Source organism: Cyprinodon tularosa, unplaced genomic scaffold (genome assembly GCF_016077235.1).
Source record: "Cyprinodon tularosa strain WSP-4 unplaced genomic scaffold, ASM1607723v1 ctg458, whole genome shotgun sequence".
Lineage (NCBI taxonomy): Eukaryota > Metazoa > Chordata > Actinopteri > Cyprinodontiformes > Cyprinodontidae > Cyprinodon > Cyprinodon tularosa.
Window position 1 is genome coordinate 147,823 of NW_024039183.1, and position 18,974 is coordinate 166,796.

At 37.4% G+C, this 18,974-nt stretch overlaps 1 protein-coding gene across 1 annotated transcript in view; it reads left to right on the top strand.

The window, feature by feature from the left end:
- The first annotated feature begins 213 nt into the window (after positions 1-213).
- The window catches only part of rxfp1 (relaxin family peptide receptor 1), a 159,137-nt gene continuing 140,376 nt past the window's right edge, over positions 214-18,974 (top strand). The window contains exons 1-2 of the mRNA XM_038300834.1: positions 214-468; positions 9,463-9,600. Of these exons, the coding sequence (XP_038156762.1) occupies positions 426-468; positions 9,463-9,600 (181 nt within the window). The 5' untranslated portion in view covers positions 214-425. The remainder of the gene's footprint in view (positions 469-9,462; positions 9,601-18,974) is intronic.

The following is an 18,974-nucleotide window of genomic DNA, read 5'->3' on the forward strand; positions in this document are numbered from 1 at the left end:
AATTTGTCATCTGATGCGCAGAAGCCTACTGCTCTGGAGAGTTCACTCGCTCTAATTAAGTCGAGATGTATTTTTGTTTTAGTAAGTCCCTGTCGGTGGTGGTTATGTGTGAATGGTGATTCCCCCCTCTGCGCGTCAGTGCGCTGCGCTCCGAGCTGCTCCACCTGTGCCGCCCGCTTCCTCCCTGTGCGTCAGAACATGGCAACTCTTTTAACGTTTCCCTCAAACAGGAGAGGCTGCAGACCGCTCCGACCCTGCGAAGCGATCACAGGTCTTCTCTGCTGCTGTTCTCCGGATCAGATCACCTTCTATTCACCACTGTCAGCGCGCATATTATCGGCTTAGATTAAAAAAAAATAATTTAAAAAATCCCCGCTCCTTTCCTCATCCCAGGGTTGTTTTATAGGAGAACTTCCAGGGGAACCATGCAAGTTTTCTTGGCAGTGATTTTCGCCTATGCAGTTTCGGGTAAGTTCAGCATCTACATTTCACTCACCAGATAATGATCTCTTTTTATCCGTGTTTTACAATTTATAGATTTGCCTTTAAAGACTGCACTGAATAAAACCATAAAACAAATGAAAGATTGAAACAGGACTTCCTCGAAGAGATTTTACTATTGATATTGTTCCTTCATGTTGCCTTTAAATTGGTTCTGAAAGCTTTAATGAGGCAATGCTCGATGCCATCCTCTAATAAAGACGCATAAAAGTCGTTTTAACTTCTGAAATTCACGCCATTATAGTAATAGACATTAATTAAAAATCTTTATCCCATGTCAAGATCATATTTTTTAGCTTAATGTTGTAGATTTTCTAAGAGGTTTGGATAATCTTTGTATTCGAATCAGCATCAGCTGTGCAATGAGGCATCCCTAACTGTAAAGATACATTCTGTCAGCTGATGCTTAGATGGGATTCTGTGTTACTAGGTGAAGCTGCTGTGTAAAGATCAATAAAAGGGAATACACTCAAGAAATTCGCTTTACTATAATTTCAAAGTTTTACATTGGAACACTTTAAACTAGGAGTCTTTGGAGGAATAGCTTGTAAATTCAACCTTTCCTCCTTAATCGGCAGCAGATCAGTTAATTTCCTTGCCTCTGATAAATAAAGCAACACATTAGTGGGACCAACAGACTTATGTGTTCATTTGAATACTACAACAGTTATCAAGGCACTGCCAGTGGTTTTCTCCTGACTTACAGAGGAGCATCTGCGATCAGCTACCTCCTGGTGCTTGGACAATGTGTGCAATATTCCTTATCAGTGTTTGTTTGGCTTCAGCATGTGCTAACAATGGCAAATGTAGTCGGTGGAGGTCTTATCCCACTGGCTTTCTATCCAAGCAAGCAACCTGTTTTATTTGATTGTCCTTTCCTCTTCCGTTTCACATATTTCAGAGATTTTTATTCCAAGCCTTGCTGTTTGCTGAAAGTTTATCAGCAAAACAAGTCTAAAGATTTTTTTTTTTTTCTTGTTGGTTATAAAGAAGCGGCAGTAAATGGCAAGGGATAAGAGGATTGTCAGATCAGATACAATAGTTTCACACATGCATATCTGTACTCTTACTTTAAGGTCATGGAACAAATTTCCATATAACATAAGTATTATTAAAATCTTACATTTATCCATTAAGTGAACAAAAATATGCAAACCAGTCTGACTCAAAATAAAAAGGTATTGACCGTCTTTTGACCATTTAAATAATATATTACCTGGAATTACTGTGTGTGTATTTTCTTTAATAAATATATATATATATATATATATATATATATATATATATATATATATATATATATATATATATATATATATATATATATATATATATATATTTAGCTGATTTGATATTAATTAATAACCATGGTTTTGTTTTTATATTGACAATTCTTTAAAAGAAGTTGCCTTGAGACAAACAGAACCAATTTATATGCTAAATTATGCAGCCATGTTCAGTCATATTATATATTACTGTAAATGTCATCACTATTTCTTTTTACATAATTTTAGATATAAAACAACAAACCAACAGACCAGTTTATTTTGTCACTTAGTAAAAAAAAATTATGCTAAAAGAAATCTATATATTCCTCCTTTAGATGAAATGCCAAGAAAGACTAAGTTAGAGTTAAGTAAAGACAGAATAATCTATATACTAGAGAATTAAGATTGTCAGTAAAAGCTTCGCCGGTGGCACCCTACAGGAAAATGTCACCGACATATTGAAACACTGGACTAAATCTCATTTTGAGTAGAAAAAGAGAGAATGTAAAGTTTAATGGAAGCTATTGGTGCCATAATCTAGATTCTTCTAAGGCTCCCAATCCTGCTCCTCAAGTACTGCTCTGTATATTTTAGATGTCTCTCTGTTTCTCGTGATTGCATGAGCTCCTCAGCAGCCGCGAAGTATTGTGGAAGCCTGTTAATTATTCCTTCATGTAAGTAAGGTGTGCGTGGTACCAATGAGACCCCTACAATGTGCAGAACAGTAGTACTTGAGAACCAGACATGAGAACCACTAATCTAGATAGTGCATAATTGTAAAGGAGTAGTAGAAAGTGGCCAGTGTGTCCCCCAGCAGCCTAAGCCTATAGTAGCATTACCAGGGATAGATGAGAATTTTATTTTTTTATTTATCCTTTATTTAACCAGGTAATACCCATTGAGATTAAAAATCTCTTTTGCAAGGGAGACCTGGCCAAGATAGGCATCAAAATTACATCACATCATTACATACGTACAACACACACACATAAAAGCCAAATATGCACTTACAATAAAATTTCAATTAAAACATTGACATGTGAGGGAGTCTAACTCAAAACATCTAATTCTCAGCTTAAAAGTATTCAAAGGAACCAATTTACTAAGTTTCATGTTATTTTGCAGCAAATTCCATGTAAAGGGAGCAGAGTAAGCAAAGGCCTTTTTACCCAGCTCAGTACTGACACGTGGGACAGAAAACAAGACAACAGCCTGAGAATGACCTAAAACACTCAAAAATTAGTGCTTTTTATGTGAGGGGGATTTGTTTTTATATATATATATATGGTGTTTATCTGAGATCCATCAAACACTAACAAGAAATTGAGAAGTGATCCATCTTTTCTGTTTTCAGAGCAGATTCGGAATAGGTAAAATGCTATTATTCTAAATATACTGCAGAGTGAAGAAGTGTAGTAGTCTAGTTTAAAAAAAAATGAATGGACTAGGTTTTCTGCATACTCTAATTTTAGCTTTTTCTCATTTGTACAATATTGCAAAATTTAATAAAGTCTCAGAAATTGTGCAAAGTTGGGCATAAATAACATAATCACAGATGGCACTAAGGTCATAATGAGACTTTGTTAATGTCAGTAAAGGAGAGTAAATGACTAAGGACATTGTTTTTCAAAGGTTCTGGTCAAACATGTCTTAATTTAAAGCAGATAATTAAATGCCTGTCTTTTTATATTATTAATATACACATGTAGAACATGTAACTTACTGTACTTCATTTAAAAGTAAAAATTCTTAATTAGAGATACTTCACCTAAGAAGATCCGTGAAGAAATTAAAGGCGTTCCCAGGCCAACCGTGAAATATAGTCCAACCAGTGTGTCCTGGGTCTCCCTCTGGGTCTCCTCCCAGTGGGATGTGCCTGGAACACCTCACAAGGGAGACGTCCAGGAGGCATCCTAACCAGATGCCAGAGCCACCTCAACTGGCTCCTCTCCGCGTGGAGGAGCAGCGGCTCTACTCTGAGTCCTCCCCGGATGACTGAGCTCCTCACCCTATCTCTCGTTATCTCGTTATTTCGGTCATGATCGAAAACTCTTGACCATAGATGAGGGTAGGAACATGGCTCGACCGGTAAATCAAGAGCTTTGCCTTTCAGCTCAGCTCTCTCTTCCCCACAATGGACCAGTACAGCGTCCGCTTCACGGCAGACACCGCACCAATCCGCCTGTCGATCTCCTGCTCCACTTTCCCCATTAATTGAATATTCTTAACAATTTTGATCATCATTAAAAAGTTAACTGAATTTGCTAGCAAATCTGTTTGTTAAAAAAAACAAAAGCTTGGTTTTGTTTAACCATCATTAGATTCTTATATTTCTAACCCATAACTGCATTTGTAATTATGAATTATTAGCCCAAATAGCAATAAATATCATTGTATTATAAACTGTTAACTTGAAAGGAATGCTCTGATCACACTTAAAATAAGCACAGAAAATGAAACTATTTTCTACAGTAGAATTTGCAATAATTTCCCTATAACTTATTCAGTTCAACACTACTAGAACTCTAGAACTACTAGAACACACAAACTGCTGAGAGAAAAAAACAAAACTGAATAGGTGCCAACTAAAACAATAAATCTTGGTAACAGTGCTGTCTAAACAATTAAACAAATGATTAAGCAGTTGCTAAATCTCCAGCACTGGATAATCTTAAATCAAACAGGCTTTAGGTATAAAATATTCACAAGGTGGAAAAAAGAGCTAATCTCTACACAGCCCACACATCCTAGAAACCAAACAAAAACAAACAAAAAAAATGTCAAAGCAATTTTTCAGAACTGTTTATATATAAAATGGTATGTTGACAGCAAAGTCAAACCAAGGTCAAATTCCTTACTTTTTCACAAACTTGGCAAATAAAACAAGTCTAAATAGATTTTTTTTTATTCTTTTTTACAATTTTAATGATCTCAAAATTAAAAAAAGTTAAATCCGAAATGATGCAGATTCATATAGTGTACATTGCATTCTGCTCTGAATCATACAGGACTTGGGAATCTAATTCCTGCTTCTAATTTTTTTTAAACTAGTAGCTCTATTAAAGAACCCAGCATTTTATACTTTTATGGGTTTAATCTTGCATTATCCTCAGGATAAAAAGATTAATTTCAGTCCGGCCTCAAAGAAAACAGGAAATTGTCATCAGCCAGGATTTGCAGTATTGTTCCTATAAGTTTATATCAGAATATGAACCAAATTACTCAGTCAAAGAACAGCACCTGAGTCAGATACTATTTTAAAAATCCCAGGTGGCTTCCCAATCATCCATCTATGATTTTACTAATGAAATTTAACACGCGCCATCATCCACGGTAAAAGATAAAGAAAGATTATCATTTCGTTTTAGGGACTTTCCTGCTCCCTTGAGAGAAGAAGAAAAAATGCATCGTATTACCTATTCTACTTTCAGGTTACATCACACATTTATACAGATTATTCCTACCATTCTGGTTATCTTGTAGTATTTATTTTCTTACAGAGGTGATAACATATATTTTATTTATATCTCTAGTATAAAAATAAATTAGATCTTGCTTTTTATTAAGACTGGAATGAGCCTAAATAACAGATTTAAAGCTGCTATATTCCTCGAAAACAAGTGACAGTCACATATCTGAAAGGAAATTAATGCAGAAAATCTGACACTTTAATGCCAAGGGCAACTTTGTGGATTAATCAATTCTTTCATTAGTTAAGCCGCTAATATTTCAGAAACATTATTGGGTCAGCTATTCACTAACTTAAATAAAGTCAGATAAATGATGCATAAAACCCAGAATTCAATCTTGGACTTAATTACTATTCATGTTAACAACAGGGAAATTAGTCAGAATATGCAGCAAGACAACATTTTGGAAAGTTTAATTTCATAATACACAAAAATGCTGGGACAGTGTATTTTGAAGCAAAGGAGAAATGTTTTCCTATAACAAAGATAAATTAGGAGAAAACCAAACAGCGTGTCAGCAAAATACCGAATGCCAGTTGTCTAGCAAGGTACTGGAGCTGTGGCATTTTGCCTTGTTTTAAAAGGATTTAGGCACCTTGCAGCTATTGAAAACACCATAAACTCAACAGTTTGCCAAAGTATTTAAAAATCAAATGTAAAGCATTCTGTCCAACATTTGAAATTGGTCCAAAACTGAGCCATTAACCTCTTCTTCTACCTGACTAAACCTGCAGTGGATTTAGCTGAGACAGTTTTTTATTTTCCCTGCCTCTAAGATTAGACACCCATGTTTTTGTTGATTTTGCATTTTTCTGAATCTCTCACAAGTGGAGACTTTAATGTTTCCATGACAAATTGCTTGGTGAGTTTTGCACAATATTTATGTCTTCAGAGCAATCTAAAACCTAGTCCTTTCCTTGAATCTTAAATCTCTGTTTATTTTATCTAAATCGGGATACACAATTTTTCAACTGTGACCAACATCAATGTACGGATATTTTACAACTCAACTGCCTGATACCAGATAGCAAGATCATTTTTTTCTTTCTTTTTTTTTTCTATGTAGACTTAATTACAGACACCATGTGGTTTTTTTCCCTCCTGTGCTGTGCATAGGTTGCAAATAAAGATTCAGATATCTGTTTGTTAAACATTTTTAGTTCTGTAACAGACTTGGACAGACAGTTGGTTGCATATGACCTGCGGACATGGGCTTAATACTTACTTGATTTTCAAAAAAAAAAAAAAAAACCTTTTATCTGAACAGAAATTCCAAAGTGTCTGGACTGTGGTCTGTCACAAATGGCTAATAAATGTCTTGAATCATTTATATTGGGTGTATTATATTAATGGGGAGGACAATGCCTTATAATAATTTGGAGGCTAATATCAGCCTATTCCAATCTGAGATGGAGTGATACATCAGCTGAGTTATGTTAGTTTTTTTTTTTTTTTTTTTTTTTGCACTATTCATATATTTATTGGTCGATTCATTAGTGCATTTAGCAGCCATGCATTGAGATCAGGTGAAGCACATGCATTGCCACCCCATTCATCTGCTTCTTATTATAATTTTTTTGTTTGATTTGCTAGTAAATATTTACGTTTTGTTTAAATCAAAATTGGTGCATGATTTCATATTGTTGTTTTTTTTGTCATGTAAATGGCTAAGTGGAAAAAAAAGCTATATCATTTATATCAATATGTCGCAAGTACATACTGAGGATTGATTTATCTAATAACAAAATAATCAGTATCAGCCTTAAAAAAAAGTGTATAAGTCCGTCTGTATTACCAATAAGATGCACAATTTGATATTATGCATTCCTAATATAAACATATTCATTTATGGTTTATAATCATATTATTATACAGTGAAAAGGATGCAAGAAAGGAACAGGGACATTGTGTCTGCTACAATGGGATTTGGATTGTTTTGTTTTCTCATGCCTCATTTTTCTGGTACAAAGGCTAGAATTTGACCGACATGCTTCATTACAGATGCATTTGGGTCTCTGAATTACAGCTAAGGAAAGGGGTCATAATATTAATACTGCCCTAGGTGTGGACAAAAATACCTAGTACCCGACTGCTGATTCCAAAAGTCATTACTATCTCAAGGCTGCATAGCTGTAGTATTATGAAATATGGACAACTTTGTTTATTTGAATAAAAAAATATTTGTAATTGCATTTTGAATGAGACATTTATAACAAATATTTAAAATAGGTGTGTTTAAAATTGTGTGAATTTATGTTTGGGATTGAAAGTAATTTAGTTTAGCCTTCATGACATAATTTCCTTTAGTTTGGGGACTCAAATCAGTATATAGTTTATGGCTGATGTAGGAATATAACATTTTAATTGAAGCATTGTGAATTTAAGATAAAGGGAAGTTGGTAGAATTTCTTACATTTTTGTTTCAGTTGTTATGAACTCATGAGAATGATTTTATTTCTCTTTTTCGTTGTGTCAAATTTGAAAGATTATGATTTCATAAGGTGTCTTTTACTAAGATGCTATTCTGTTTTGTCTCTCTGACTATTTATGGATTCTCTAAGTGTCTTAGATGAAGAGGTAAACAAAAACAGAATGTACCTTTAAGTTGTTTCCATTTCCTGATGCTTCTGTACATAAAAGGAATATTGGGGTTGCTTAGTGCCTTAGAAAAATCACTGCAATCTCTATTGCGGTGGCAAAAAAATATATATAAATACTCTTATAATGGTCATTTTATTCTCCGGTGTTTATACATTTGCACTTATTTCTGAAGTTGGTGCACTCATGAAAAGCATAACATTTCAGCCAATAAAGTGGATTTTCAGCATGTGGATTCTCTTCCTTTAAAAAAAAAAAGTCAAGATCGCACTCCAGTTAAATAAGTAAGCTTCTAAACTAGAACAAATTTTGTGCTAGTGTTTGTTACCTTCCGACTATAACTGGACTGATTGGATGATGTGTTGAGCATTCATTTGCTCTGCAGTGTGCAAAGGGGATGTGGTCACAGGTCATCACAGAGCGCATGCAGAGATACTTAAAATATGTTAAACAGCTTCATGAAAATCTCTTTTAAAATCAGAACACATTATTTCTTATTGCTGAGTGCAAACAACCTCTTCAGCATGCAGAAATTCAGCTTTATTGCTTCAACCTAATAAATTGTTGAAGAATGGCATGTTCATATTGTTTTTTTTTATTTTTTATTTATGTAGCTTTTATCTGTTCTGTGCTGAGGTGTTTCAAAACTTGTAAGTTAATTATGCAGCAGTTCAGGAAAACAGATTTTCCCCCGCTGTCTTCGGAAACATGGGTCACAGTCACCTGAGGTGATCACACTGCGCCGTTGGTCAGATAGAGATGTACTAATTAGCCTCATTGTATTTCAGGTCATCACAACATGTAGTTGTTATTCATCATGAGTCATTATAATATGTAATTTTGCTGCTTGTTGATGTTTCTTGCATTTAGTTTTAAACTAGCCAAAGCAATTTGCTAATGATTGACTGTTTAAAAATAGTTTTTCTCGCTGAGCTATGTTTGCAATTTCTTAATCAATTATAATCAATGATTTATGCTCTGTTGTAGATGCTATAGCAGGCTTTAACTCTTTATACATTTCCTCTGCTTTTAAGTGTAAACAGGACAGATTTATTGAGTAGCAGAAAAAAAAGCTGGGACAGTGAGTCGCTACTGAATGAATTGATTTAACCATTATTGTAAAAGCAATTTAATTTATTGTGTTTGCTGAACGCACTGCAAGTGTAATGAATCTTAATACAGTTTTCATTTTTCTCTCTACTTTTCCGTTTCAGCAGCTGTTTGAAATACACAAAAATCTTAAATAAAATATGAAATTGACCTGCTTTATGTTAAAGGGAAGATAATATGTCTTTTGTTCTGATGTGCAGCTGTGTAAAAAAGAGTAGTGGCCATGGTTTTGGCAATTATTGTCATAGAGAGAGAAACGATGTTATGAAAGTAGCTAAAACAATATAGTGACAGAAATGGCATGGCATTCTGTAAATGAAATGCAAAACATGAGGCAATATATCTTGTTTACTAAAACAGCCAGCTATAAACCTGCTCCATAATAGCAGTAAAAATAGAAACATCTTCCTCAGTAAAGACCCCCCAGTCATCCAGTGCATAGAACTACACATATTTTCATTCTTAAATGATTGACATTGAAGTCATGTTTTGGTCTCTTTTTATTATTATTGCAGCATTCAATACCACAGAGGAGAAGACTACATGCCCACTTGGATATTTTCCCTGTGGCAATCTGACAGTTTGCCTCCCGCAGCTCCTGCACTGCAACGGCATAGATGACTGTGGAAATCAGGCTGATGAGGAAAACTGTGGTGAGTTATGCTCCCAACTCAAAGTTTGTAGTATCACACTGATTGCCAAATGGCTTTATGATCAATGATTAATAGCATTTAAGTAGATAACTACTACAGCCTTAAAATGAAGGCAAGCAGACTACAGCTGCATAGGCATGTTGCATTACACAATGGGAATTACCCTCCCTTATGTTTTAACCCAGATGTGAGCGTGGTAGTTGCCGTGACTCAGATAAGTGAGAATAAACAGAGGCAGGCATTTAAATATCTACTGAAAAGGCTGTACCGCTTATCAGTTAAATATTGATTCCACTCTGATTAGATTTATCTTCAGAATAAAAGTAATAAGCCTGCAAACATTCCCTTAGGATTAGGTAATAATGCCTCTTGATGCTTATGATTGTAGTCCAACATCTTAATTGTATCCTTCAACCTGAGGTTTTTGTCCATTGCCAGATTTGTAGGCTGCCATGCTCACACACAGTTTAAGGCCTATGTTTATACCAAAACATAACATTTGTAATCTTTAAGCCACTTTAAAACTGTTCTGAATGTATGCTTTGTTTTTTTTTTGTCCATTTGGACATCCTGTCTGTGCCCCAAGCTTTAACTTTTTGGCTTATGTTCTGCAATATTGCTGTTACTTCTTATTTCCACATGATCTTTCCCCCTCATTGTCTGATCCATTTGGTGAGTTAAAGTTAGGGCAGGGCCGTATGACCTCAAATCAATACAACAATAAATTAGGAAGTTTTACCTTGATAACGATAAAAGTACGATAAATGCTCCAACTCCTGTATAAGAAAAAAGGCATGTGCAGAAAATACAGCTTATTTATTTATAAATATTAAAGTCTTGTACCCATTCAGGTTTAAACATTTAGCAATGTCTCATTGAAGAGTAGAAAAATATAACCTGTCTTGCAAACATTTTTGTGCAAAGTTAATGGAGCCTTTTCCAAATGGAGCTTTTTTCAGACAAACTCAGACATTTTGTGTTCTTTTGCTCAACATTTATGACGTAATTTCCATGCCACCGAACTGAGTGTGCAGTGAGAACGATCTTCATCTTTTAAGCTCGCAAACCGTCACTCAAAACCGGTCTGCCGAGGGACTCTGACAATGCGCCCTCGATTTCTTCTCTGCATGCTCAGCTCCATCTCGGCTCTTGCTTAGCTCCACAAGATTAACTGATGTTATATCATTTACAGCTGGTTAGAAGCTTCTTCAATGGGCTCATCCGCCTTTATCTTTGTTTATGCTTCTGACTGGATTGGTGGAGTCCCGTAATTTCCCCACATGCTTCAGTGTCTTGAAAGGGAAGGAAATACCAGCCACCCTCGCACAAAGGAAAAACGGCAAAATTAAGTTTATTTCTTTTACTGACATAGGAAAATTGTCGCCGGATATAGTGGTGAATGACGGTAACAGTAAAAATCCGGTTTATCGCCCAGCCCTAGTTATTGCAGTAATATGGGTGTATTTACAAACTGTAATCTGGTGTTACTTATGGAATAAAGGCTTAGTGATGCAGGAGCATTTACTACTACTTTTGCTTTTCCTCCACGTTGTATGCTTGACAGTCTGCCCCAAAACACATTCATCTCTGAAACACAGAGCAAATTTCTGTTATTTTTTGTTTGTTTGTTTTTTCTTATTGTGTCCTGTTTACCTAATATAGTTCTGGGAATTGATGTCCCACAGCTAGCTGATAGCCCAACAGCTTTGCTGAGCAGTATTACTGTTGCCATAAGGTTCTGCTTTGATACTTGTATGTTATACTTAACTGAACATTATTTGCAGAGTAAAATCGTATACAAAGGACATGGGAAGAGAGAAGAAAGAAAGGGGGAGTGAGATCTAAAGAGAGAAAAGGAGGGAGATAGAGACAGGAAAGAGTGCATGAAAAGAGATAAAATAAATAAAAACAGGACCATTTTCTACACTAGATAAAGCGATCTTAGCAAGGTATTTTGCTTTTGCCCCATGTTCCATGCTTACAATCTGCCCAAAAACACATTAATCTCTGAGATACAGAGCCAATGTCTGCTTTAAATAAAGCAACAACTGGACTTTCTCATGGTGTTTACACTGAGCGCTGTAAATTTGTGAACAGATGAAGGAGGGACCCTTAAGAGTCTGGAGATTTTCAGGATGAACCAGACTGTGGTTTCTCTTCTTTATATCTCCTGATTTCTTTTTATTTCCCCACTATGTTACAAACCAAGTGGTTTGTGTGAGGTGCTGCTCTACCATGTGTTCACAGATTCGCCTGAGATTTATCCTATGTTGCTTATTGCGTCATTGTGTGGGCGTACATACTGTACATTAAAGTATGAATTTCAAAAAGTAACAACAAATATCTACAGAAAGAAGTTGCACTTAGTCTGGCATGTAGTCCTAATTAATGTAAAAAACCTTCATTCTGTTTTACCATAAGACAATGAAAAAGAAAACTCTTTCAATGAAAAACTACTTTCAACTGTACGGTATATATTTAATATTTCATATGCTGGTGCCTATCTCCAGCTGTCAATTGGCGAGAGGCAGGTACACCTTGGATAGGTCACTAGTCCATCGCAGGGCAACACAGACACAAACGGGACAAACAACCACTCACACCTAAGGAGAATTTAGAAAAGCCAATTAACCTAATAGTCATGTTTTTGGACTGCGTGAGGAAGCCTGAGTACCCAGAGAGAACCCACGCATGCACAGGGAGAACATGCAAACTCCATGCAGAAAGACCCCGGGCCAGGAATCAAACCCAGAACCTTCTTGCTACAAGGCAGCAGTGCTACCCACTGCGCATTGAGCAGCCCACAAGCTCATTGTTCTCACTGCACTTATTTTTTTTTTACTTTAATACATTTAGGCTTTTTCTGTATTGACTTTAAACAGAACCAATCATCATGGAATTTACCTTATCAGCATAGAAAATGTCTTACTATATTTGACTAGACTATCTGTTAATCATTAAAACATGGTCTCTTAATAATAATGTTTAGTGTAAAGTGTAACCATTAGACACTATTTATTCATTACTTTTTCCTGCATTCATGTTATAGCCAAACAGAAATGTGAAGTGCTACTAGATCATTGAATATATATGAAACGTGGCATTTCACCACCTTTCTTTTGCTGTGCTTCAAACACTCCTGACTTGTCTGTGGATGTTGTGTGCATGTATCTTCTTCCACCTGGGTCATTTATAAATTCAATTTATCCTTGGGATTTACATACACGGATAAAGAGGAATGTCTTTCACACAGATAATGTATGCATTCTGTCTTTTAACTTTCCCACTTTTGAACATATGGCCTCTCTATTTCTATCTGATCTTAGTATGCCTCTGGGTGGAAAAATAATTTCCCCTGACAAAATCTCATTGTAACTTCAAAAAAAAAGGGAGAATGAAAAGGGGAGACTGATTTTCATCCAAAAATCTGTGAAATGATCAGTGTAGCATTAATCACAGCAAATATGCACCACCTTCAATCAAAGTGCTTTCACTGACCTTTTGAGCAGTTTCATGCTCCATGTTACCACAAATAAGAAAAAGAAATTGTTCAACACTGTGAATGCTATTCAAAACTAATGAAACCTTTCAATATGACCACAAGTTATAGAATATTCCTCTTTTTCATTATAAAGAATGAAGTGTCGAACTATAATAAACAAATTACTGATTACTAAAAGTATTGTATCCTTCGGATAGATGAGGCAGAGGGGTCCTAGCATGTTTAATGTGAAGGGTGAGATTGACATTCTTTTAGTGGTAATAATGTGATATCCTTGAGATAAAGTACTGTGAAAGTTGTGGAGACGGCCTTTTAAAAAAGGTGGTATAACATCCAGACTTGTAACCTGACTCTCAGTTTTTAGTGGCATTGCAAAAAAGGGATTTGAAGATGTGATAGCACTGTATAATACAACAAACATTCCTGAAACGGTAAAAGAGAAAATAAGTACTTGGTCAAGTGTGCTGCCTGACTCTGATCCAAGAGAACAGTTTAAGGGTTTGTAGAGACAAAGGTGAATCAAAAGCCTCCAGCAAAGAGCAGTCTTGTCACTGATGAATACAAATACATCCATCCTAAAAGAATAACTCTGACATTTTCCACTTGAGCTGGGTTAGGTCAGCACTCAAAAAAGTAGGGGAATGAACGATCAAAATTTCCCTGGGCTTTTGGAACCTGTATTTTATAGTTTTACAGAAGCAATCCACTCTGGATTTAAACTCCAGTCATATGTGAGTGATCCCGCTGAGATTTACGACCTTTAAAATGACAATTATATTTTTAATTCTTTCTGCCAAGCTAAGAGTTTGTTTTTAAACGGACCCATCTACCAACTTGCCCCATGTATTGCAGTAGGTAATTACTGTTGCTGTAGTGTCTGTTCAAACTCACTGACGCAATCTGTGAAACTATCTGGATCTCAGCAGCCTTCTGAAAGTGGCAAATTTAATGAACTCATGACCCATCATTTGTGACAGTAATAAAGTGAGAATCATAATACTGCTTTTGCGCTCAGTTTCACACTGACTAAAGCAAAGAGATATAGAAAGTAATTTGTGGAGTTCGGACTGTGAATCTTGAACTGCAGTATTTGTCAGCTTTATAACAATGCAACAAAGCACCATTCTCTTTGATTAATCAGGTGGAATCTTGTTACCCTGATTGCATATAACCACAGCTCTAAAGCCGGGCATAAACTGTACAATTTTATACCCTTTTTCAGGACGATTTTCCAGTCGTGCGAGAATTTCTCGATTGGGCCACCTTTCTGCTCAATCGTGCATCGTCTAGTGTACAGGGGGTAACGGGCGGCGATCAGCCTCTCACGACCACGTCCTGATCAGGAATCGTGAGGTCGGGAGAAAATCAAATATGTTTGAAATTCAGTCGGCCGTCATGGGGAAAACGCTCAGTCTACATGCACAAACAAGGATTCTTCTTCATCTCAGATGGAAACACAGAAACATGGCTGAGGTGCAGGTAAAGTGGAGTTCTTTCTGTTACATTAACAGACCATAGTAGCCATGTTTGCTAAGCCATCCATCCATTTTCTGCCTCTTTATCTGGGGCCAGCTCACAGAGGAAGCAGTCTAAGCAGAAATGCCTAGACTACCCAGTCTACACAAATTTCCTTCAGCTGCTCTTTGGGGACCCCATGGCGACACCAGGCCTGTGTCCTGGGCCATGTCTTTGTCCAAATACGTAGTGACCTTTTTTTTTTTTGAGGGATTTCAGCACACAAAATTGCCCAAATGGCCGAGGCAGCACGTTTTACTCTAGTGAGCTTCATATTCCTCTTCTACTCCTTTTGCTCCTGGATAGACAAGTCCGAGTAGCGCTATCTCACTGCAGAGCTGAGTCTGTGGTTTTTAAACGTTGCATTGGAGCGTCGGGTCGCACAGTGTGAGGACAAACATTGTGAGCTGGAAACTTTTAAACCCTGTGGTTTCATCGTACAGTGGTAGCTGTAGCTGCTTGCAACAATTGAAAATAAAGCACAGTGTATGCTCAGTTTAAGAAAATTAACTATAATCTTCATCATTGAGCTCATTGAGGCTGAATTTGAATGCAGGCTGTCCCGCATATACAAATTTTCTGTATTATGAAGACTTCAAAATCATGCCTACGGAAAGAAATGACTTAATGTAACCTTAACCTGTATGCCAATGGTCAAAGCCAGGTGCTGGCAAAGGTACCATGAATGAGGGATCACGAGGAGTGCAGAGGCACAGAGAAAAGGTGATTTGAAGTTCATATCATCAGTGCTACTAATCTGTACCTTCAAAACGTCCTTTTGCTGTTGAACCTTTTAAAGTCTACTTCAAAATGTTCTTTTTAACCTTCATTTGTTTTTTTATTATTATTTTTACTTTTTTATGAAACAGAAATAACAATGCCGTTTTACAGGATAACCCCACAATAAAAGGGATTCTTTAAAATCCTTTAATATTAAAGCATAATTTCTTCACCTCATCTACAATCATACATTTGTCACTCTGAGTTTATGACTGTTTTCTTTACTTTTATGTTTTAGAAGACAGTCATCAATCATGACAGCCTCTAAACCAACTGTCAGATTATAATGAATGAATAGTCCCTACTGGCTGCCATGTGTAGCCCAGCTTTTATTCAGTCAGGGGGAAAAAATCATAGCCTGATGTCAGATATTTGTCAGGAAATGTTTATTGGTTCAAGTTTGAATGACTAAATCTATTTTAGTATGCCTGATGTGCATGACATTGGTCCATTTCAATCTCTCAGTAATATCCCTCCAAAGAGTTTCTTCTATGTTTGTGTCTTATCTTGTGCAGCGTTTCCTATTCAGCCTTTGTCTTCTTTTCATGCTCGTAACACCACCTACACTCTCCTTGTTTCACTACCACAGTCCACTCACATTCTGTATAATGAGCATCACAACAGAAAAATGACTCTGTATTCGGCTGCTCTGGAAAAGGAGAGATGAATGCCGCTAGTCCCATTTAACAGCTAATGTGAGTCTACATTGTAGCAGATTTTGGCAGTTTGCAGGTTTGTACCTGCTCTGCAGAGTTCCCAAATGACAAGTAGAATTATTTCCAACAAAAAAAAACCTAATCAGCAGAAGCCTCGCCATTGTTAATAGTTCATTCATCACATAAATCCACTTAGTGACTGTCTAATGGACTTACTCAGAAAAATAGGGATACCGTCAGCACTTCCTCTATATTTATCTCTGTTACCTTAGGACTATTTTAGGACAGTTTGATTAATTCTGCACTGAGATTAGCAAAGATATTGTAATTTATACTATAAATGCTGAAGACATTCTAGTTAAAATGGTTTAGCATTAACAATTATTAGTGTTGGGCGTTGTTTGAGTTTCAGTTATTCAAATTCTGATTCCAGTCCCTCATTTCCTATAATTTCATGATCCTGATTCTTTTAAAATGAAAGGTCATAAAAGTTAACATTTTCCAAAAAGCTAACTCACCAGAGATCTGTCTGGATCAAATAGTCCAAACCTCTCAATACATGGTAGTTCCTTGAACATTTAACTTTTTGTAAACTTTCCTTAAAAGGTGCACATTTGCACAATTTTGAACCATGAGTGAGGAGTTTATTGTGAACTGTGCGCCCCGTCCCTAACATCCCATTGAGAAACTTTCCTCCCCCTCCACGTGGAGATGATAACATGTACTTTTCAATAATTAAAGTAGTGAAAAGATAGCTGTCTAGGACTACAGTACGTTTGGAGTCCAGATTAAGTCCGAGGTGGTCCTGCAAAGCTTTGTTCCTTCTTTGATCATTCATGCATTGCAATTCTCTCTCTTCCTCTGTCTTGACTCTTTTAGCCTGTTATTCTGTCTGTGTTGTGACAGCCAGAAAAGATATCTCAACTTTGCCTGTGTTGGCCACCATGTTTCTCTGTTTAAAGGGGTACTGCACACGCTCTTGGAGACACCCCTCTTTTGGAAACGCTCTTAGTATCTGATTGGAAGTTCTACACATCTGCAATCACACTAACTATTGATACAAGTGAAAAATGTTGAATGCCTCCAAATCCTAGACCATGATCTTGAGCCGGAAAAGGGTAGAGAGCCTCCTGCTACCACCCCTAATGGAGGAGTTTAACTATCATGGGGTCTTGATCATGAATGAGGGGAAGATGGAGCGGGAGATCGAGGCAAATTGGTGTGGCGTCTGCTGCGAAGTGGAAACTGTACCAACTGTACAGAGCCTAACAGCAAAGCTCTCTCAATTTACCGGTCGATCTACATTCCTACCCTCATATATGGTCATGAGCTTTGGGTAATGACCGAAATAACGAGATCCCGGATACAAGCGGTCGAAAAGAGTTTTCTCGAGAGTGTGTCTGGGCTCTCCCTTAGAGATAAGGTGAGGAGCTCAGTCATCAGGGGAGGACTCCGAGTAGAGCTGCGTAGCTCCACGTTGAGAGAAACCACTTGGCTTGGGCATCTGGTTTGGATGCCTCCTGGACGCCTTCCCCATGTTCTACGCACAACCTACAGGAGGAGACAAACAGTGAGACCCAGGACACGCTGGAGTTACTATGTGTCTCAGCTGGCCTGGGAGCGCCTTGGGGAGATATATATATATATATATATATATATATATATATACCGTAAATTCTCTAATATTGGCCTGTATTCCAATAGCGGCAGGGTCTCTAATAATGGCCGGTCTCGCTGTCAGAGGAGGTAAATAATGGCCGGTCTCTAATACAGGCCGGGGCTATAAACGTTTTTTCTGGGCATACCTCAACATTATACTTGTGGTAGTAAGTAACATACAAGTACCACAGCCCTGCGCAGCTGGACGACAGGCCCTGACTGCTGCCCGTCTGCGCGAGGAAGAGAACAGACACGCAGCAGAACAGGAGGAGCGCGAGTGATGAGGAGATTAAAGGGAGAGATGAAGAGGAGGAGAAAAACTGAGGAGGAGGATTAAACAGAATTGGAGGATTTTTTTTTTTTTTTTTTTTACTTCAAACCAAGCGAGACATGGTAACTGTACTTTTTCAATAAATGAGCCTAGTGTTTTATAGGTTCAAAAAGACACAAAATCTAATTTTTATTCATTCCACTGGTAGTCTGTTTTGCTCAAATAGCAATAGAGGTCTGTCTCTAATTCTGGCCTCTATCCAATAAAGGCCTGGACCGCGATGCACTTGAGTGAAATAAAGGCCCGGGCCTATATTAGAGAATTTACGGTATATATATATATATTAGGGATGGGACGATTTATGAAAACCATCAGAATCGTTCGGTTCGACTGTCTCGGTTCGGTTCGCGTGTGTTTCGTTCGGTTCATGCGCTGCTCCTTTTTCTCATAGAGGAAGCGATTACACTCCAGAGCAGAAGGTGGCGGTACTGCGACCAAAGCCAACCGCCAGTAGTAAACAAGAAGAAGAAGAAGCGAAGCAGGTTAGCCGGGTGTAGCAGGGAAAAAAATCAGCTGTTGTGGAGAATTGTGTCGGACTGGCGAGTGGGAAAGAACTGGAGTTGGAAGACGCTCCAGCAGCACTTTATAGGTCTGCTGTATGGGAGCGCTTTGCATTTAGAGTGACCTACAATGACGGCGCAAAGAAAGTTGTGGATAAAAGTGCAACAGTGTGCAAGCATTGTGCAACACGTTTTGTTAATGCTAACAGCAACATGTCATGCTAACCCCGAAATCCCACATACTCCGTCAGCAACCCCCGCTCCGCCCCGCTGCGCTCCAGACCGGCTGCTCAAAGCAAAGCCTACAGCCCCCGCTGTGGCTTCGTCTGCTCCCCTCTGAGTTCCTTGGAGATGGTAGAGAGAATGTAACCTGACAACAGCCAGATGCATGTGGCGGAGCGAGACATGAGCGAGACATGCATCTGGCTGTT